Consider the following 22,603-nt stretch of genomic DNA (forward strand, 5'->3'; position numbering starts at 1 on the left):
CCAAGAATTATGGGACTATGTGAAAAGACCAAATCTACGTCTGATTGGTGTACCTGAAAGTGATGGGGAGAATGGAACTAAGTTGGAAAACACTCTGCAGGATATTATCCAGGAGAACTTCCCCAATCTAGCAAGGCAGGCCAACATTCAAATTCAGGAAATACAGAGAATGCCACAAAGATACTCCTCGAGAAGAGCAACTCCAAGACACATAATTGTCAGATTCACCAAAGTGGAAATGAAGGAAAAAATGTTAAGGGCAGACAGAGAGAAAGGTCGGGTTACCCACAAAGGGAAGCCTATCAGACTAACAGCGGATCTCTCAGCAGAAACTCTACAAGCCAGAAAAGAGTGGGAGCCAATATTCAACATTCTTAAAGAAAAGAATTTTCAACCCAGAATTTCATTCCAGCCAAACTAAGCTTCATAAGTGAAGGAGAAATAAAATACTTTACAGACAAGCAAATGCTGAGAGATTTTGTCACCACCAGGCCTGCCCTAAAAGAGCTCCTGAAGGAAGCACTAAACATGGAAAGGAACAACCGGTACCAGCCCCTGCAAAAACATGCCAAATTGTAAAGACCATCGAGGCTAGGAAGAAACTGCATCAACTAACAAGCAAAACAACCAGCTAACATCATAATGACATAATCAAATTCACACATAACGATATTAACTTTAAATGTAAATGGGCTAAATGCTCCAATTAAAAGACATATACTAGCAAATTGGATAAAGAGTCAAGACCCATCAGTGTGCTGTATTCAGGAAGTGCATCTCACGTGCAGAGACACACATAGGCTCAAAATAAAGGGATGGAGGAAGATCTACCAAGCAAATGGAAAACAAAAAAAGGCAGGGGTTGCAATCCTAGTCTCTGATAAAACAGACTTTAAACCAACAAAGATCAAAAGAGATAAAGAAGGCCATTACATAATGGTAAAGGGATCGATTCAACAAAAAGGGCTAACTATCCTAAATATATATGCACCCAATACAGGAGCACCCAGATTCATAAAGCAAGTCCTGAGTGACCTACAAAGAGACTTAGACTCCCACACAATAATAATGGGAGACTTTAACACCCCACTGTCAACATTAGACAGATGAACGAGACAGAAAGTTAACAAGGATATCCAGGAATTGAACTCAGCTCTGCACAAAGTGGACCTAATAGACATCTACAGAACTCTCCACCCCAAATCAACAGAATATACATTCTTTTCAGCACCACACCACAACTATTCCAAAATTGACCACATAGTTGGAAGTAAAGCACTCCTCAGCAAATGTAAAAGAAGAGAAATTATAACAAACTGTCTCTCAGACCACAGTGCAATCAAACTAGAACTCAGGATTAAGAAACTCACTTAAAACCACTCAACTACATGGAAACTGAACAACATGCTCCTGAATGACTACTGGATACATAACGAAGTGAAGGCAGAAATAAAGATGTTCTTTGAAACCAATGAGCACAAAGACACAACATACCAGAATCTCTGGGACACATTCAAAGCAGTGTGTGGAGGGAAATTTATAGCACGAAATGCCCACAAGGGAAAGCAGGAAAGATCCAAAACTGACACCCTAACATCACAATTAAAAGAACTAGAAAAACAAGAACAAACATATTCAAAAGCTAGCAGAAGGCAAGAAATAACTAAAATCAGAGCAGAACCGAAGGAAATAGAGACACAAAAAACCCTTCAAAAAATTAAAGAATCCAGGAGCTGGTTTTTTGAAAAGATCAACAAAATTGGTAGACCACTAGCAAGACTAATGAAGAAAAGAGAGAAGAACCAAATAGATGCAATAAAAAATGATAAAGGGGATATTACCACCAATCCCACAGAAATACAAACTACCATCAGAGAATACTACAAACACCTCTATGCAAATAAACTAGAAAATCTAGAAGAAATGGATAAATTCCTCGACACATACACTCTCCCAAGATTAAACCAGGAAGAAGCTGAATCTCTGAATAGACCAATAACAGGCTCTGAAATTGTGGCAATAATCAATAGCTTACCAACCAAAAAGAGTCCAGGACCAGATGGATTCACAGGACCAGACGGATTCATAGCCGAATTCTACCAGAGGTACAAGGAGGAACTGGTACCATTCCTTCTGAAACTATTCCAATCAATAGAAAAAGAGGGAATCCTCCCTAACTCATTTTATGAGGCCAGCATCATCCTGATGCCAAAGCCTGGCAGAGACATAACCAAAAAAGAGAATTTTAGACTAATATCCTTGATGAACATTGATGCAAAAATCCTCAATAAAATACTGGCAAACCCAATCCAGCAGCACATCCAAAAGCTTATCCACCATGATCAAGTGGGCTTCATCCCTGGGATGCAAGTCTTGTTCAACATATGCAAATCAATAAATGTTATCCAGCATATAAACAGAATCAAAGAAAAAACCACATGATTATCTCAATAGATGCAGAAAAGGCCTTTGACAAAATTCAACAACCCTTCATGCTAAAAACTCTCAATAAATTAGGTATTGTTGGGATGTATCTCAAAATAATAAGAGCTATCTGTGACAAACCCACAGCCAATATCATACTGAATGGGCAAAAACTGGAAGCATTCCCTTTAAAACTGGCACAAGACAGGGATGCCCTCTCTCACCACTCCTATTCAACACAGTGTTGGAAGTTCTGGCCAGGGCAATCAGGCAGGAGAAGGAAATAAAGGGTATTCAATTAGGAAAAGAGGAAGTCAAATTGTCCCTGTTTGCAGATGACGTGATTGTATATCTAGAAAACCCCATTGTGTCAGCCCAAAATCTCCTTAAGCTGATAAGCAACTTCAGCAAAGTCTCAGGATACTAAATCAATGTACAAACATCACAAGCATTCTTATACACCAATAACGCACAAACAGAGAGCCAAATCATGAGTGAACTCCCGTTCATAATTGCTTCAAAGAGAATAAAATACCTAGGAATCCAACTTACAAGGGATCTTGAAGGACCTCTTCAAGGAGAACTACAAACCACTGCTCAATGAAATAAAAGAGGATACAAACAAATGGAAGAACATTCCATGCTCATGGGTTGGAAGAATCAATATCGTGAAAATGGTACTGCCCAAGGTAATTTATAGATTCAATGCCATCCCCATCAAGCTACCAATGACTTTCTTCACAGAATTGGAATAAACTACTTTAAAGTTCATATGGAACCAAAAAAGAGCCCACATCGCCAAGTCAATCCTAAGCCAAAAGAACAAAGCTGGAGGCATCACGCTACCTGACTTCAAACTATACTACAAGGCTACAGTAACCAAAACAGCATGGTACTGGTACCAAAACAGAGATATAGATCAATGGAACAGAACAGAGCCCTCAGAAATAATGCCGCATATCTACAACTACCTGATCTTTGACAAACCTGACAAAAACAAGAAATGGGGAAAGGATTCCCTATTTAATAAATGGTGCTGGGAAAACTGGCTAGCCATATGTAGAAAGCTGAAACTGGATCCCTTCCTTACACCTTATACAAAAATTAATTCAAGATGGATTAAAGACTTACATGTTAGACCTAAAACCATAAAAACCCTAGAAGAAGACCTAGGCAATACCATTCAGGACATAGGCATGGGCAAGGACTTCATGTCTAAAACACCAAAAGCAATGGCAACAAAAGCCAAAATTGACAAATGGGATCTAATTAAACTAAAGAGCTTCTGCACAGCAAAAGAAACTACCATCAGAGTGAACAGGCAATCTACACAATGGGAGAAAATTTTCGCAACCTACTCATCTGACAAAGGGCTAATATCCAGAATCTACAATGAACTCAAACAAATTTACAAGAAAAATCAAACAACCCCATCAAAAAGTGGGCAAAGGATATGATCAGACACTTCTCAAAAGAAGACATTTATGCAGCCAAAAAACACATGCAAAGATGCTCACCATCACTGGCCATCAGAGAAATGCAAATCAAAACCACAATGAGATACCATCTCACACCAGTTAGAATGGCCATCATTAAAAAGTCAGGAAACAACAGGTGCTGGAGAGGATGTGGAGAAATAGGAACACTTTTACACTGTTGGTGGGACTGTAAACTAGTTCAACCATTGTGGAAGTCAGTGTGGCGATTCCTCAGGGATCTAGAACTAGAAATACCATTTGACCCAGCTATCCCATTACTGAGTATATATCCAAAGGACTATAAATCATGCTGCTATAAAGACACATGCACAGGTATGTTTATTGTGGCACTATTCACATAGCAAAGACTTGGAACCAACTCAAATGTCCAACAACGATAGATTGGATTAAGAAAATGTGGCACATATACACCATGGAATACTATGCAGCCATAAAAAGTGATGAGTTCATGTCCTTTGTAGGGACATGGATGAAACTGGACATCATCATTCTCAGAAAACTATCGCAAGGACAAAAAACCAAACACCGCATGTTCTCACTCATAGGTGGGAATTGAACAATGAGAACACAGGGACACAGGAAGGGGAACATCACACACCGCGGCCTGTTGTGGGGTGGGGGGAGGGGGATAGCATTAGGAGATATACCTAATGCTAAATGACGAGTTAATGGGTACAGTACACAAACATGGCACATGCGTACATATGTAACAAACCTGCACATTGTGCACATGTACCCTAAAACTTAAAGTATAATAATAATAAAATAAAATAAAATAAAAAACTTACAAGAAAAAAACCATTAAAAAGTGGGCAAAGAGCATGAACAGAGACTTTTCAAAAGAAGACATACATGCAGCCAACAAGCATATGAAAAAAAGCTCAACATCACTGATCATTAGAGAAATACAAATCAAAACCACAATAAGATACTATCTTACATCAGTCAGGATGGCTATTACTAAAATGTCAAAAAATAACAGATCCTGGCAAGTTGCAGAAAAAAAGGATCATTTATACACTGTTGATGGGAGTGTAAATTAGTTCAACCATTGTGGAAGACAGCCTAACAATTCCTCAAAGATCTAAGAACAGAAATACCATTTGACCCAGTAATCCCATTACTGGGTATGTATCCATAGGAGTATAAATTTTTCTATTATTAAAGACACATGCACACATGTGTTCTTTGCAGCACTATTCACAACAGCAAAGACATAGGATCAACCTAAATGCCCATCAATGGCAGATTGGATAAGGAAAATGTGGTACCCGTGGAATACTCTGCAGTCGTAAAAAAGAACAAAATCATGTCCTTTTCAGGAACATGGATGGAGCTGGAGGCCATTATCCTTAGCAAACTAAGGCAGAAACAGAAAACCAAATACCACATGTTCTCACGTATAAGTGGGAGCTAAGTGATGAGAACACATGGGCACATGGAGGGGAACAACACACACTGGGGCTTATCGGTGGGAGGAGGGAGAGTATCAGGAAAAACAACTAATGGGTACTAGGCTTAATAACTATGTGACGAAATAATCTGTACCAAAAATCCCCATGATACAAGTTTTCCTATGTTACAAACCTGTATATGTACACCTGAACTTAAAATAAAAGGTAAAAAGAAAAATAAAAATAAATAAAAACATATTACTTTTGTTTTTACATCCTTCTATTGAATTTTTAAATTAGGAAATCATTATTTCTAGTTCCAAGGGCCTCTCTCTGGTCCTATGATTGTAACCTTTCAAGAGTTTTAATCATATTTTATCTAGGTTTTCTTCTGTTTTCTACATTAGCTCTACCTCCATAGTAGAGGCTTATTGCAGTTTTTCAGTTTATTCTCTTCTAACTGGGCTGCAATGTGTCTGAGTGGGTTGTGATCTTTCTTTGTCTATTTATACTGAGAAGGTGCAGGTTTGCATTGCCTCTGATTTGACAGTTAGGGTAGGCATTTTTCCTTCAGTGACTAGCTGGTGATTAGTCCCTTTGTTGTTTGTTTGTGTGTTTATTTGTTTCTTTTTTGAGACAAGGTCTCACTCCGTGGCTCAGGCTGGAGTGCAGCGGTGTGATCATGGCTCACTGCAGCCTTAAACCTTTAGGCTGAAACAATCCTCCTATCTCAGCCTCCCGAGTAGCTGGGACTACAGGTGCACATCACCATGCCCAGATAATTTTTTGTATTTTGTGTAGATACTGGGTTTTGTCATGTTGCCCAGGCTGATCTCAAACTCCTGGGCTCAAACAGTCCTCCTGCCTCAGTCTCCCAAAGTGCTGGGATTACAGGCATGAGCTACCAAACCCAGCCTTATCCCCTTTACTGATGTAAGTGGCAGAAGGCCTCAGTTCACAAGTCCAAGTGGAGAAAGGTTGACCTCAGCCCAATGTGGAAACTGCCTCTCCTAAGTGCCATCACCCAAGGAACAGTTTGCCTCTTTCATTGCTGCGTAATGCAAACAGCAGAAACATTTCTCCCTTCCTTTCTGTTTGTGTATCCACTCAAGACAGCTGACTCTCATCATGCACCCTCTCCCCCTCGCATTTACTCCCATTACATCTTTAGCCCCAACTGGCACCTTCTTTCAAGGACTTGATGCCTCCCTGTATGCGGAACCCCTTCTGGTTGCCAAGACCAGCCCTTGACTTTTTCTGGATGGTCATATTCTCTAGAATGTTCCCAGGTCACCATTTTCCTCAGAAACTCATATCCAAATGTTTTAAAAGCATTCCTAATTCCAATTAGATAATGTGTTACTGGAAAATATAAACATATTATTGCTTTCCTAAATTACATCTCTAGAAATAAAATATGTATGGAATTTTGTGCTAGTATAAAAATAGATCAGGATATGGTCTTTCAAATGTATAGCTTCTATACTATTCATTAAATACTCACTTCTGATCTTTTAGCCCCATCATTCATCTGGTTATTGCAAATTGGTTCATATTATTAGTTAATTTTTCATAATAGCAATGTTAGCTAACATTTACTAGGTGCCTAGTGTATGCCAGGCACTGAAGTGCTTTGTATGTATTAAGTTATTAAATTCTCACAAACCCTATGAAATTTATTGTACTGTTACTTCCAATGTATTGCAATATAGAAACCAAGGCCTTAAGAGGCTAACTTAACCCACAGAACCACAGTCACAGCCAGTCAGATGCTTTATTTCCCTAACTAAATAATGAAGGACTCCAAAACAGCTCATGCCTTACACGTCTCTGCATCCCCAGCTCTGCTTGGCATTCAGGGCCCCAGTAAAGAAACAGCTATTGAAGAAGAAACAATGTTTTACTCATGTTTGATCCCTACTCTGCAGTGCTATAATGCAAATGTTTCAAAGATGTTTTAGTCATAAATGAAACTATTAATGGGCACTGAGATTTAGAAAGCAAATCCACATAAGATAACCTAAAGCTAGTTACAGAAGACTTGACTCCCAGCTGCTAACCTGAGTTACAGGGATCCAAATATGAATAAAATGTTGCCTCTGTCCTTCAAGAACAAGAAAAAATATTATTTTTTCCATAGGCGCACAAGGTTTTTTCTCTCATTAATCAAGTAGAATCAGATATAGAAAGAAACACTAGAGTTTTTTATTAGAAAGTTTATTGCATTAATCTATAAACTCATTTGGTAACATAAATGACAATGTAGGCTAAGAACGATGAAAGTTTATCATCTTTGGAAAATAGAGATATTTCAACACCGAAAGCATTTTTTGTTTGTTTGCCTCAACCAAGTAAATCCTAATGTATTCTGATTTTTCTTTTTAAAAAATATAGATTGCAATTCAGTCATATCAAAGTGAAGCCTAGACCAAATACTGAACTAGCATAAGCAGACCCAGTGTTAGGACATCAATATTAACAGGACTCTAAATGGGCAGTTTGCTGTACATCTTTAGTTAATAAACAAGCAACCATCCATACCATGTGATTCACACTTGCATATGCATGTACACTTTCATGACGTGAAGCCTTTAAGACCAAAATCTCTCTTAAACATTCAGCTTGAATAATAAAGACATGTTGCCTAGAGACAGAAAATTCATTATTTTAAAAAATATAACCTTAAAACTTGATTTATGATTTTGTTTATTTTAAGCATAAAGTGGACTGATAATATTGACATCAATTATAAATGATATTGTGGTACCCTTGTTTAACTTTTGCAATATTTACCACTTAAAAATCTCAATAATTGACAGCTACTGTGGCTCTTTGGGGGTCAAGATGAGCACACTTTCATAAAGTTGTTTGCATTTCTCACAACACACCGTCATTATGCTGATGGATTTTGTTCAGTCAGGTTATAACTGTCCTATTATAAAGTTCTATGGTTGGTTTTCCTGAAATTGGTGAATATAAATTCTATAAAGATAATGCTAAACATATTAAACTCTCTGTTAACATTACTACTGTATCATAGGACAGCAATTAATGTCAAACACTGTAAATAATTGTAAAATGTTCCTTATTTTCATATAATTAACCTCAAATAACATATTCTCCTTATTAAAGCAAACATGAGTTATCATGTGGGCAAGTTCTGATGTAAGACTTATATATAAATACAAATAACTTATAAATTTTCTGATACATCAACTTCTAAGGAAGTAGTAATAGTTTGGCTAACAATACTATATGAATGGCGTTTGCTAAGTATCTCTAAACTCCTTTACTGCTTTGACCACCATGGGATATAGAAAGGAAATTAGTTATAGGGTCCAAAATTAACATGGGTTCAAAGGTCATGAGAATAGATTCACTTGGTATGAAGAGTGACATCAATGTCAAATTAAATTCCATACATCTGGAAAAGTTCCTAAAGTTTGTAATTTCAGAGGGAAAATTTTGCCAAGATTCTTTTGTTTTCTCTTTAATTCCCATTCTAACAAAAGTATTCCTTTCTTTACCCAAACTGATATGAAAATATTTAGAAAATTTTGCCTTCTCAACAAGACCTCTCCAAATGTAACACGTAGTTTTACAACATCCAAATTGCTACGTGTGCTGATGTTTGAAAAGTCCTGAGTCAGCTCTAATAAGAATTGCCTCAGGTACAAATGTCATTTCAGGACATCAGCTAACTGGAGTGATTTACTTGTCAAAAAGAGCACACAGGAAGGGATGGTGGTGGCCCCCTGGAGTCCACATCTATTGTCTAGATTTTCTTTTTTAAGTTGCTGTTGCCTTTGTACAGCAAGCTTTCAATTTATTAATAGTGGAATAAGAAAAGAAACAGTTGTTTTTTTGACCTATCTCTAGAGAACAATGGGGAAATTCAAATTTACCTTGGAGCTCTGAAGAGATGATCTTTAAAAGGGGGAAAATATCTTATTTTTTCTTACCAAAAAGGACCCCTGATGGCTACTGACTCACACGTGTCTCAATTAGACGCTTATCACCTAGAGTTGGGAGCCAGCCGGTGGTTAACTATTGGAATAAATCAATTGTTTCTAAGGCATGTTCCAGGTCGTTCCTTATTTCCTTGAAATGACTTTGGAGTTCCTCAAAATGAACAGCCACCAATGCAGTGAGTGTTCTAAGTGTGTCTGCTGTATTATCCATCTGATCAAACCACCATCATACGTGCCGATGTGTGACATGAAATAACTGGATATTCCAACTCGATACCTGGCAGGGACAATCACTTATGTGCACTACCAGCAGAAGGGTTGCACATACATATTTGTTAACTGACTCACTGAGACAGAATGCCATATACGATTTCATGTCTTTAAAAGATTGAAGACCACTGTTTCTCTTATAAAGTTGTTTCCTCATTCAGTTTTTCGGCCCCTTTGCTTGGTCAAGTAGATCAACAAAAGGGAAACTGGCTTTCTTGCATCGTGTCAGCATTCTCATATTGCAAGATAAGTCTGGTTTGCCTGGAACAGTCCAGATTTAAGTTCATTACAAGATAATTATTAATAATACCCTCCATTTACTCTCAAGAGTGTCCCAGTTTGGATGGTCAATTCTATGATCACCATAATGAGAGGTTTTTTTAAGATGAGTCTGTGGTACGCATCAGTAACAACGTTTCTTTTCTGCTCCCCTTCTCCCTGGTTTAACCAAGGCTCAGAACCAACAGATCAAAAGGAACTCTATTTTGGAATATTAAAAAGCATCTCTATTTCAATCATAAGCCAATCACTTGAGGTTACTATACTATTTTAGTAATGACCAATTTTAATCAATTCAAATTGTATATTCTCATCTTGTCCCTCCAAAAGAAAAAAGAACAATGCATTTTTATCAAGCAAAAGATAAGCGGCAATAATACAAGGAACAATGAACATATAATATATTTTCCATTAACAATCCAAACGCTATAAAACATAGAATATGCAACTTAAAAATGGAAATACAAATTAATGAAAAGTTGGGTACATGTCACATTAGCAATGCAAAAGACCAGCTTAAGCATAGTTTCTCTAAATTGACAATTAATAAAAGGAAAGTGCCCTTTCTCAAATATGCACAAAAATATTTCAGTCATTTCTAGGGAAAGATTAATCAAAATGTTCTGCTAATTCTATATTACAGCATGTATTACTAATGGTTTACAAAACGTAAGCGTCATCTTGCACTTAAAATTTACAACCTTTATCAATCATTACACACTCATTCCATCCAGTCTGTCAAAAATAAAATTATTTCACTTCTATACTTATGAAACAACTATTGATATGTTATGAATCTCAAGTGGTGAATATGTATGATGGAGCCAGTGATCAGAACAATGTCATAGATCTGAAGTTGGTTGAGAGTCAAACAGAGAAAACCACCTCTGCCTGGCACATTTGTGTATTGACTTCTGCAATACTTCCTACTATTTCTAAAATAATTCTAATTGTTTATTTTCTCATTCTAAACAAAATCTAAGATTTTTGTATTTAAATTTTCTGTCCACTTTTAGAGTATATTCAAAGTCTATCCAGTTATACCACCTGACAGAATGTTTCCTCCTGCATTCATATTATCCCCACAATTCTGAATCCAGTTGAATAAAGTTAAGAATAAGGACTTAACAATATGTTCCTTTTCTTCTACATGTTCAGTGATTCCCACTTTCATGAAGTAAATTTTATGGTAAACTGTACAATCCTAGGTACAGCTGTATGATGCAAATGAGAAAGAATATATTCAAATTTTAATTTTTTAAGCAACAATGCCAATGTCCACTGCAACCTGCGTCTCCGAGGGAGTTCTGCAAGTTCATGCTTTCAGCCAACATCTTACAATAAGTCATGCTTCACAAGTATAGTTCTCAAACTAACAGCAATGGCAAATCACATCTCTAACTCCTTCGAATCCACCTGAACAAAAAGCACCTATAGTCCATGTCAGCCTCAGCTTTGAGCTTTCTGGTTCATAGCCAACAATTGCAGCCTCAGCTTTCAGCTTTCTGGTTCATGTCCAACAATTGCCTACTGAGTTGACTAACATTCACATGAAAGTGGCAAAATTGAGGATGGAGAAGAACCAAACAGCAGTTCTGGAAAGGGTTCCAGCAGCTACCAAGTGGTCCTTTGGTGTCATTCACTGCTGCTGCTGCTGTTGCTGCTGCTACCGCCACTGTCCTCTTGCTTGGGGGAGGCTGAACTGTCTCGGACTGGCAGCAGGTCATAATGACAAGGGATGTGACTGTTCTTTGGGAGGTCGTATGGATCCTGGGAGAGATGCCCATTATTGCTGAATACTCCTTGGACAACACTCACTGTAGGTTCTGTGATAACCAAGGACATATTAATTTATCAGCAATGGAAATGTTTTTAAAAAGAATATGGCATTTCTTGCAAATGTCAAACACACAAAGGGACTTTTAAAAAAATATAAGGAAATGCTGGTTTTAAAAACATGATTTTAAAAATCATCACATACAGGTTGCAACTCTGTGTAGTTGGATCAACTGGCAAACACAAATGGTGTTCAGAACAAAAAGATGACTACATAATCAGGATAAAGACATTAAGGCAATATACAGAATCCTGGATATAAATCATGGTCTGTAAAACACCTTGGGGATAATGTAGGCCAAGCCCCTTATTCCACAGGTGAGAAGACTGACGTTCTCAAACGTTAATTCAGTTCATGAAAACACTCAACAAATTCACAACTTTAGGACTCAAGACTCAGGCTCTCATTTGAGTTCCCATCCTACTGTGGCGGGTTTGTGGGACAGTTTAAAGGAGAATTGTTACTGACTTTCCAAAAATAAATTTAGTTCACTTTGACTTCCATTTTAAAAAGCTGTCTTAATACTTTAAAAATAAATTATTTTGTATATTTTTTCCCGGGGACATATCTGGCATAAAATAAATTACTAGTAGTAAAGTAGGCACTTCATTTACAAGTAGTAGAGAATATTTTAAAGTTAAAATTATAAATACTCAGAGAGATATAGAAATAGAGACAGAGAGAGAGAGAGAGAGAAATGAAAATATATAGCCCTATTGTTTAGCCAACAGTAGTGGTGGAATATTTTATCATTTCCCAAGTGGTATTTGCAAAAGACAATCAAAATAACTCCAATTTTAAATTGAATTCATATTAATTTGCATCACATTCACATCAGAGAATATTACTGCTATATTGGACAAGTTTAAAAGTAAAATGTTTCAATCTTGCTAACTGCATTATATTAATATAATGAACCAGGAAATGGAATCACCTGTTTAATCCACTTGAACCATTTGTTTTGGCTAACTAGATATATTAACTAATATGATACATATGCTATCCACATGTGTGCCAAAATATTCACTATGGTTACAAAACAAAAGATAGATGATTAGGTGAAAAATAAAGAAAATTTACCTTGAATTTTTCTAAATGATATTTTCCCTGGAAAATTCCTTTGGCACCAATTAATATGATCGCTAAAAACACAGGTCACATCTATTAATAAAATATGGTGACAAAACCCCATCTCTACCCAAAATACAAAAAATTAGCTGGGCGTGATGGTGCGTGCCTGTGGTCTCAGCTACTTGGGAGGCTGAAGTGGGAGGATGGCTTGAGCCCGGGAGGTGGAGGTTGCAGTGAGCCGAGACTGTGCCACTGCACACCACCTGGGTGACAGAGAGATCCCCATCTCAAAAAAATATAAAATAAAATAAAATACAGATCATTATTTTCAATAAGATTTCTATGACCTGCAACTATTATATTCGTAAAGACTTTAAAATTGTTTTTAAAAACGTATGCACTTGATTCTTTCTATAGTTAAGAGAACTCACCAACTTCATAGACATTCTTGTTGGCTGAAGTTGAGTTATTGATCTCTGCATATGGGGAATCTCTTCGTGCCGGCGATTTCATCTCCACATAACCACACTCTGAGCTTTTAGGGATAAGTACAGGTGGGTCTTTAATAGTGGCATATGGGTTCTCAGAACTGCTTAGGGAGCAGTTACTTGAATTATATTCAGAATTCTTTCCCAGGTCTGTAAAGAGAAATGAGAAGAGAAAGCTAATATTGTGTCACTGGCAACATCATTTCTTGGTGATATTTTACTTTTTTTCTTTATAGCTAGGTTTCCATAATTCTACACACTGAAAATAATACTGTACCTTTTCCACTTGTTTTGGAGAGAATCTGCTATAAAATGACCCATCCCTAAAGTAGTTTTAGCTCCTCTCCAAGATAAGTACTGACATCAATATCATTAACTGATTTCATTTTTATGATCACATTCAAATATAATAAATTACGTTCTATTTTATTAATAGAAAATTTACAGAAGTTCAATCAAGAAACCAGCTATTGATGGCTCCAGGACCACCAAGAGGGCTCTATTATCATGACAAGAAGGCATTTGTGCTGGGAGGACTCCTGGTAAAAGCTCTGTACTAGGCACCTAATCACGCACACCCATCCTAAACAGCAGACCTTAGTCAACATGTAACCATGTGGATTTTTTCTTTATTGTCCCTGCTATTTCCCTTTATATGTTTCCGTCTCCCCATAAGCCATATTTCTTTCAAATGAAATATGAGTGTTTCCTCAGCAAACTGAGTCTTTTGTTCCCCAAAGACTTAAGCTCTACCAAGGACCACCTCTGGTCACTTTCTTGATGTCAGTCACACGTTTGTGTGTTTGCTGTAGTAACCACACTAAAAATTCTACATTTTCTCTTGCCATTCTAGCTTGTTTAAAAAATATTTCAGTCTTTGAGGTTAAAAAAATTTAATTGTGCTTCTGATTTCTTCCTCAAATTTACACCATACCTTTTAAGGATTTTCCCATATAGCTTCTGTCAAGTCCAAAAGCACCTGTAATAAAGGAAGAAAAAAACACCCAATGAGAACTGAAAGGAAGAAAACCCCCATCCAGTATCCCAAGGTCCTGGAAGAGGATCTCCCACTGCAGCAAACAACCAGGCTGCTGCTCTTCAAGACTTTACACCAGATCAGTTGTCCCAGATGTCCCCAGTGCTTAGAATTAAACACGCACACATTTGGTCATTCACCTAGTTATTTACCGTGACTCAGGAAAAGCTGGTCAAAACAGGATAGAAACTTATCAACATGGCACATGGATACATATGTAACAAACCTGCACATTGTGCACATGTACCCTAAAACCTAAAGTATAATAAAAAAAAAAAAAAAGAAACTTAGGCCCAGAGATAAATCAGTATACTTGATTCAAGGTTGCACAGTGAGAAGAAAGGATACAGTGAAGACCTGAGTTGACATTTCACACCTACGTGCAGCTCTTTCAAGGCTCTGATGGTTTTCAAATAGTTTTCCCAATAATCATTATTCGGTTATATTATTGTCTTCACTATAAGCGTGTTTTCTAGAGACTGGAAGCTTTGAACACTGTTGACTAACACTTTACAGGTGATACTAGCTCTTGCCCTTCTTTATTCAGCTTTTAATAATTTGACTTTTCCAGGTATGGGGACATAATTGTGTATGAGCCTAGATACACACAAAAAAACCTGCTTTCTCATTGGAAAATGGCCAGCCTTTATTTCCTGGGTGTCGGGAGGGAAATAGGAGTGTTCCAGCTCATGCTGGAAAAATTGAGCATGTAGGCAAGAGAGAACGTGCAACCACTTACAGAAATCAATCAGGTCACAAGCATGTTGTATAAAATATAAGCATTTAATCACAAATTCGCACTATTAAAAACAAAATAAGAGGACATTACCCAGCCCATTTTATACTATCTGGTATATACATGCAAAATTGCATTGTTAATACTGCATGAGAATCAATTATTCTATTGGAGCTGTGTTGTGACAAAAAGGAGAAAACTATAGATTAGGAGACAAAGGAATTACATGTTATCACTTATTGGCCATATAACTTTGGGCAAGATGTTCCACCCTCTGAGTGTCAATTTTCTCATCTCTAAAATGGGAAAAACAAAATTTGCCTTCCAGCATTCCAGGGTTTTTGTCATCATTAAGTGAAACAGAGCATATGAAAAGGCTTTGTAAACTCTGAAGCACCATACAAATGAAGTGTGCCAATTACTCTAACACTCAGTGCATTATACTACCCTTTGCTTCAGTCTTTCCTTAAGCACTCCAAGGCATTTTCAATGGCCTTTTAAAAGAATATTACAGGCCAGGTGCGGTGGCTCATGCCTGTAATCCCAGGACTTTGGGAGGCCAAGGTGGGTGGATTGCTTGAGCCCAGGAGTTTGAGATCAGCCTGGGCAATATGGCAAAACTTCATCACTAATCTTTTGAAATACAATACAATACAATAAGAATGTTACAGACTTAGGTTAAAAGCAGAGAGTAAAGTAATGACTAGCAATGAACATTCCAGGTAAGTATTTGAGAATGTTAAGGAAATGATATCCTTGCCACTGTGCATGCATCTCTTAGAGTGATGTTAAGCTCAAGTTCTGATGTTGGTGTCCTATGGGGATCACTGAGTAAGCACACACTGTTGTGGAGAAGGAAGCAGCCTCTCCTAAAGGGAGAGGGTCTGTCAGATATCAATCATCATGGGACAGGAAACGGGAATATTTTCCTCTCTCAGGCACACTCTCTTGCATCTGGGTTGTGAAGAGTCTAACCAAGCCCATAGCTAGGGGGAAGGGCACACGGTTATGCAGGGAGGCAGCATAAATGGGTGTGTAGTGAAGAATCAACCTTATCAAAGAAAGGGTGGCCTTTGCTCTCAGCTCCTGGGAGGTGATCTTGAAGTCCTTGGACTGTCCTGCCCAATAGGAGTGCTTTTGTTCACCTGAAAGCCCAGGGATACACTGGATAGTGTAACTGAGTGATTTATGGTGGGGGGTTGGGGCCATATGGTATCATCTCTACCTCTGGAAGGGGAAAGACTAAAGGTCAATCATGTCTACATGATGGGAGTCAATCATGTCTATATGACTGAGCCCCCCATAAACTGTAACCATGAGAATGCCCATTCAATGAGTTCAGTGAGTCCTTGCAGCAAAATGTTGATCCTGAGGGTGGTCTTGGTGATCCTTCAACTTGTAGCTGATGTCAGAAGTCAGGGTGGTCTTAGGAATTCCCAGACTTTATAAAGAGGACCCATGAAGATGGGGCACAGTCTGTGGCCTCTGAGAACAGCTTTATCAAGGAGCTCTGTCTATGCTCCTCTTTGCCAAATACTCTTGGCCATCTCCAGACTGTAGCAAAGTCTTATTAAATGTCCATTTTAATCTTAGCTGTGCAGTGGCTAGCCTTCCACCAAGGTGTTAAAGAGAGAATCAGCATGGAGCAGATAGTAAGTTAGAGAATAAGAGCTGGGGCTATGAGGCCAGACACCCCTGCCAGATTCTCTCTTCATTGCCTTGGAGGAACAGGGAGCTGTTTTAATGAGGGAGCAGTCAGGATTACCTATAAACTCCTGTATATACCAATCCCTGGGGCAGGGCTTTCAAATGCTTGGTTTAATTTAATTCACACAACGAGCCAGTACATGGTTATTACTCCCATTTTACAAATGAACAAATCAAGAGTAAGTGAGGGTAAGTGATTGGCCCAGTGCTATATCTCAGGACATTTTGTGTCTAGTTCAAGGCTCTTTCAGATACCATGACGACAACTATTCCATCATTTAAAGCACCTGTACGCTTTATCATCCATAACATGCCTGACTCTGTCGTTTGTGAAGAACTTTTTCTGTGCAACAACTTTAAAGGGATGTTAAATGCAGAATTATTCCTGAGTGAGAACAAACCAAGAAGATCCAGAATTTCCAATGAAGATTCTATGTTCCTAACACTCAGTCCCTTGGGTCTCATTGAGCCAGAAAGCAGAGACGTTTATATATGACCAATATAGCGATGCTGTATCTTCTGGAGTCTTCACAGTGGTCTAAGATAGAACAAGAGGACTTTTCTTTCACTAGCGCTGGTTGGTATTTTGCTGAATATCAATTCATATATTCCTTTGAGCTAAATTATAAATGTAATTAAGACGCCTAAAAAGTCTCCTTTAATGTTAGATGATGTTACCAATAAGCATATTGTGAGTCTCGTATGTAAATAATTTTGCTGTGGTTAGAAATACTCAACCTATTGATAAAAATGGTATTGAATGCAGATAAAAGGAATTTGTACAGCAAGCGTGATAACCACTACACTATGGAAATGACTGAGAATTTGTATTCACCACTAAAACATTTTTATTTCCATAGAAAGAGGCTTTCCCACAGGGATCAGTTCCTATGACTGGCTCAGAGAACTTGACACTGCTTGCAGAAGAAGCAGTGTTTAAGGGGAGCAGTCAGAAGACCAACTTTGAAATCTGGCTTTACCCCTTTCCTTCTTTGAAATTTCAGACAAGAGGGTTAACCGCTCTGTGCCTCCCAGTTTATTCCTCTACAAAACAAGATTCATGGGAGAGGGTCCACCCAGGAGGATCATCCAATTTAGCAAATAGGCCAAGTGTGGTGGCTCATGCCTGTAATCCCAGCACTTTGGGAGGCTGAGGCAAGCAGATCACTTGAGGTCAGGAGTTTGAGACCAGCCTGGCCAACATGGAGAAACCCTGTCTCTACTGAAAATGTAAAAATCAGCCGGGCATGGTGCTGCACATCTGTAATCCCAGCTGCTTAGGAGGCTAAGTCAGGAGAATCACTTGAACCCAGAAGGCAGATCGTGCAGTGAGCCGAGATCGCACCACTGCACTACAGCCTAGATGACAGAGCGAGACTCTGTCTCAAAAACAAAAACAAAAACAAAACATTAGCAAATGAAAATACACAAAGGTCAGTTATATTAAAATTTAAAAGAAACAACAAATAATCTTTAGTATACACCCCATGTAATATCTGTGATATATTTATACAAAAAATATTCGTTGTTTATCTATCTGAAATACAAATTTAACTGGGATTTCTGGCACCTACCTCCAAATAAATGTACGTGAAAGGATTTGTTATCCGTAAGACACTGCACACCTATAAATTACTACATCATCAAACTGCTCTCTGAAAATACAGGGTACAGGCTTGGAAACTGCACTGCATAATTAATGGTGTATCACAGAAGTTCTTTAAGTATGGACCAAGCATTCCTGCCCCCTTTTCAGGAGGCCTATGAGACCAAAACTATATATACACATATATATTTTAAGAGGTGAGTCTCGCTATGTCATCCAGATCAGACTCAAACTCCTGGGCTCAAGCAATCCTCCTGCCTCAGGCTCCCAGGTAGCTGGGGCTATAGGCCTGTGCCATTGTGCCCAGCTGCAAAACTATTTCCATAACAATACAACAACAATATTTGCCATTTTCACTCTAATTCTCTTTCAAGTGTACAGTGGAGTTTTTCAGAAGCTACATAAAGTATGATATCAAAACCAACTGAATGCAAAAGCAGACATGATAATCTAGCTATCTTCCATTAAGCTGGACATTAAAGAGATTTTTTTTATAAAAATGTAAAATAGCATTGCTCTTCTCACTAATTTTGAAGCGTTTTGGAAAATGTAGTTATTTTTTATAAAAACACAATTTATGTTATGAAATGTGATTATTATTAATTTAAATAAATTAATATTCTATTTTTCCAGTTTTTATTTACATATTAAATTTCATTTAATATGGTAAATATAAATAGATATAGCCCCTATCAACAGAAGCTCTTTTGGGTCCTCAACAAATTTTAAGAATGTAAAGGAGTCCTAATTTCAAAAAGTTTGAGAATAACTGATCCACTGTATTCCTGTTGGTATCTCTGATTCCTCACCTGAAAGGGAAGGGGATCTCAAGTACAGATACCCTATATCAAAAGAAAACAAGGAAGAGCGCACAGCCGGGAGCCAAGCTGACAGGGTCCAATACTAGCTCTATCATTTAATAGGCGATGACGTCCCGTGCAAGTAACATAACCTCGTTATGACTCAGTTTCTCAACTGTAACATGGAGATGGTGATAACAATAGTACCTACCTATTAGAGTACTTGTGAGAATTAAGTTAACAGGCATAGAGCAAGAATGTAAGCTACGAGCAGGCAGAGATCCCAATCTCTTTTGATCAATTCCTGGCACATAGTAGGAATTCAATAAATGTTTGTTGAATAGATAAAGCCCTTAGGACAGTAGTTAGCCCTGTACAGGTGTTAGGCATAATTCTGTTATTGTGTTTTTTGATGCAAATTTTCAATAGAACACCTTGGCACAAACAGAGATCTGTGACTGTTTCAGGGACTGACAGGTCAAGGTGCTGCTAGGGACGTGCGTTGGGAGAACTCACCGAGCTCGTTGAGGTAGCCGCCATGTTTCCAGTCAGCCGGCAATGTCCCAGTGCAGTCCCCCACAGGGCCTCTCTTCCCAGGATTCACATTTTTAAGATTCACAAACAGTTGATTGTTTTTTGACTGTTAAAAATATAAACAATGAAAGATTAAAAACAAAATACAATGCGGCACAGCACAGCGTTATGGACCTGGGGAAAAGTCCAGGGCACACATTAAGGACCAGCCCTTAGAGTGGCCTGAGCTCAGGGGCCGAGGTGACTGCTTGTAACCTGGTGGGACTTGGAGGCTGGCAGGAGTTCATGTCCTTCAGTCCTAGCTACTCCCTCCACCACCTCAAGATCTTCATTTCACTCTGTCATCCTGTGCCAATTAGACCTTATTTGGATTTATACACATACAACTTTGATTTGAAAAAAAAAAAAAAAAAGAACTCTTGGTCTAAGCTCTCCCATCAAAAATTGTATGTTTTGTGAGTCACAGGTGACTCTTAGCAGTTATCCTAGGCGTAAACATGAGAATAAGATTATCTGCTTTGCCTCCTTCCCTGAATTTGTATGAGAACAAATAAACTGATGAATGTGAAAGTCTCTGGAGAATGTGGAGTGATATTTAACCATGAAGTACTATAATTAAAATCTATAGCTGCATTAATTAAATTACAACTGGTTTAATTTAATTAGCTTGATTTTTTTTCTAATAGAGCACTGGAATTAGACAACAGAGATTAGAAATATAATTTGGTTATGACTGGAAGAAAGAAATGTTTGAGATTTCAGAGCATTGTGGGGAAGACCCCGGATGAGTTGGGTGCTATTCAAGTAGCAGCTCTGGGTTCTAGACGCTCTGTCTCCAACCTCTCTGTGACTCAGTTTCCTCATCTGTAAAATTGGCATAATAATCACTCGATTTATAGGACTGGTGTGAAGATTAAATAAGTTTATATTTTTTAAGTGATTAGAAATGCTTGGCACATAATATTAGGTTGTTGCTATGTGACCACTGTTGACCTACAAAAATAGCAATTTCATGTGGTTCAACCCAAATCAGTGCCTATTACTGTTGTTACTAAAGCACAGGTGGCCAGGAAAGGGTACTGGAGGACGGGCGGTCAGAAGAGACGCACTTCGAGATTTTGCCCATGGCTGATTCTGCTATAGGTCTTTATGTTTTTGTTAATGTCATTATGAGTCACTATTTTTAAATCTCATGTAAAATTAGAAACGTTTTTCTAAAGCAGTGTAATGGAAACAGTACAGATTGTAGAGACAGAGAGACTTTGACTCACACAGCAGCTGCCTCACTCATTATCAGGCAGCTATGTCTGGAAGTAACTTAAACTCCCCACTACTCAGGTTTTCATCAGTAAACTTGAGATTCCCAAAGCACACTCAGAGGACTGTTTAGAGGAATAAATTAGATAATATATGTAAAGTACCTAGAACAGCCTCTGGTGAACAGCGGCCCTCAATAAATGCTGGTTCCCTTCCTCCCTCCCTGACCCACTTTCAAAGACTAGAGCCAATTCCTCTCACCTTCGTGGCGGTCATCCTGTCCCTGTTGTTGACGTGAGGGGATGTGGCACACTGGGTGAGCGTGTGGTAACTGGGATTGGTGAAGTAGTGGCTATTAGCGTTTCCACCATTGCTGTGAGGAAGGGTTCCTGCAGGAAGGGAAGGAAATGGTCAAGGCAGCAGGCTCCCAAAAATGTGTGTGAATAAAGGGAATCAAAATAACAAAACAGGCCCAGCGAGGTGGCTCACGCCTGTAATCCCAGCACTTTGGGAGGCCAAGGCAGGCAGATGACGAGGTCAGGAGATCGAGACCATCTTGGCTAACACAGTAAAACCCCATCTCTACTAAAAGTACAAAAAACTTAGCTGGGCATGGTAGCATACGCCTGTAGTCCCAGCTACTCGGGAGGCTGAGGCAGGAGAATCACTTGAACCCCGGAGGTGGAGGTTACAGTGAGCCAAGATCGCACCACTGCACTCCAGCCTGGTGACAGAGTGAGACTCCATCTCTAAATAAATAAACAAATAAATAAATAATAGAACAAATGTCTGAACTGCTTCCATATCACAAGCTGGGGAGAATCTCCTCCTGCCCAGCCTACTCAGCAAAGCTTCTAGAAGCAACAGGCCTCTACCTTCCTAACTGCCTCCTTGGAAAAGTATGAAAGCTTGTGAACAAATGTGAAACTGAAAGAACCAATTATTTAAGATCCATAGGAGTGGCTAACTAGGACTAAATTTAAAATAGAGTCAAGCAGGCCTTTGCTGACTAAGGATCACACCTGTACTCTGAGTTCTCTGAAAACCCAGTTTTTTATCTTTGGGTCTTTCAGAGCTCAGCTGAACCAACCAATCAGAGCTTACCGGCCTTAGCTAATCAGGGCTCAACTTTATCGAACGATCAGGGTTCAGCTGTGTCAACCAACCAGCACTCAGCTGCACTGACCAATTAGAATTAAACCAGTTTCAATCCTTCACTTGCCTAAACGGGCCTGATTGGAAGCTGGGTGGGGACTTTTGCTATAAAACCCAAGCCTTCCCTTTGTTCTCTGAACTGCACCTTCATTTTACACTGGCTGCAACTCCTGGATTTGCAAACTGTTCACTGGAATAAAATCTCTTTCCTTCAAATTCCTTTTCAGAGAACGTTTGTTCACAGTGTCCACAGATAACTGCTCTTTGCTTTCGGGCTTATACAGCTGGGAAGGCATCGTTTGAAGCTACTCTGCAACTTTCCTTTTTTTAAACACTTGAGTTCTTGACACAATAATTCTGCATTGAAAATGCACTACTATGTAAATCAGCTACTTCTCATATTTCCACAAAATTTTGTAGTTTTAAACATGTAACCAACCAGAAATCCTTCAATAATCACCCAAAAAGTAATAAAGATTTTAAGTTTTTAAATTCCTCCATGTAAGTGGTTGCTTCTACTGATGATTGATTATAATTTT

The 22,603-nt window shown here is 38.4% G+C and overlaps 1 protein-coding gene across 1 annotated transcript in view; it reads right to left on the minus strand.

Annotated features, from left to right (window-relative positions):
• Positions 1-7,516: 7,516 nt before the first annotated feature.
• MEGF10 (multiple EGF like domains 10) overlaps positions 7,517-22,603 on the minus strand; it is a 171,908-nt gene continuing 156,821 nt past the window's right edge. Inside the window, exons 21-25 of the mRNA XM_032156537.2 lie at positions 21,171-21,298; positions 19,635-19,758; positions 14,168-14,212; positions 13,177-13,383; positions 7,517-11,663 (exon numbers count right to left, since the gene is read on the minus strand). Coding sequence (XP_032012428.1) covers positions 11,473-11,663; positions 13,177-13,383; positions 14,168-14,212; positions 19,635-19,758; positions 21,171-21,298 — 695 coding nt within the window. The 3' untranslated portion in view covers positions 7,517-11,472. The remainder of the gene's footprint in view (positions 11,664-13,176; positions 13,384-14,167; positions 14,213-19,634; positions 19,759-21,170; positions 21,299-22,603) is intronic.

This window comes from Hylobates moloch, unplaced genomic scaffold (assembly GCF_009828535.3).
Source record: "Hylobates moloch isolate HMO894 unplaced genomic scaffold, HMol_V3 SCAFFOLD_6, whole genome shotgun sequence".
NCBI lineage: Eukaryota > Metazoa > Chordata > Mammalia > Primates > Hylobatidae > Hylobates > Hylobates moloch.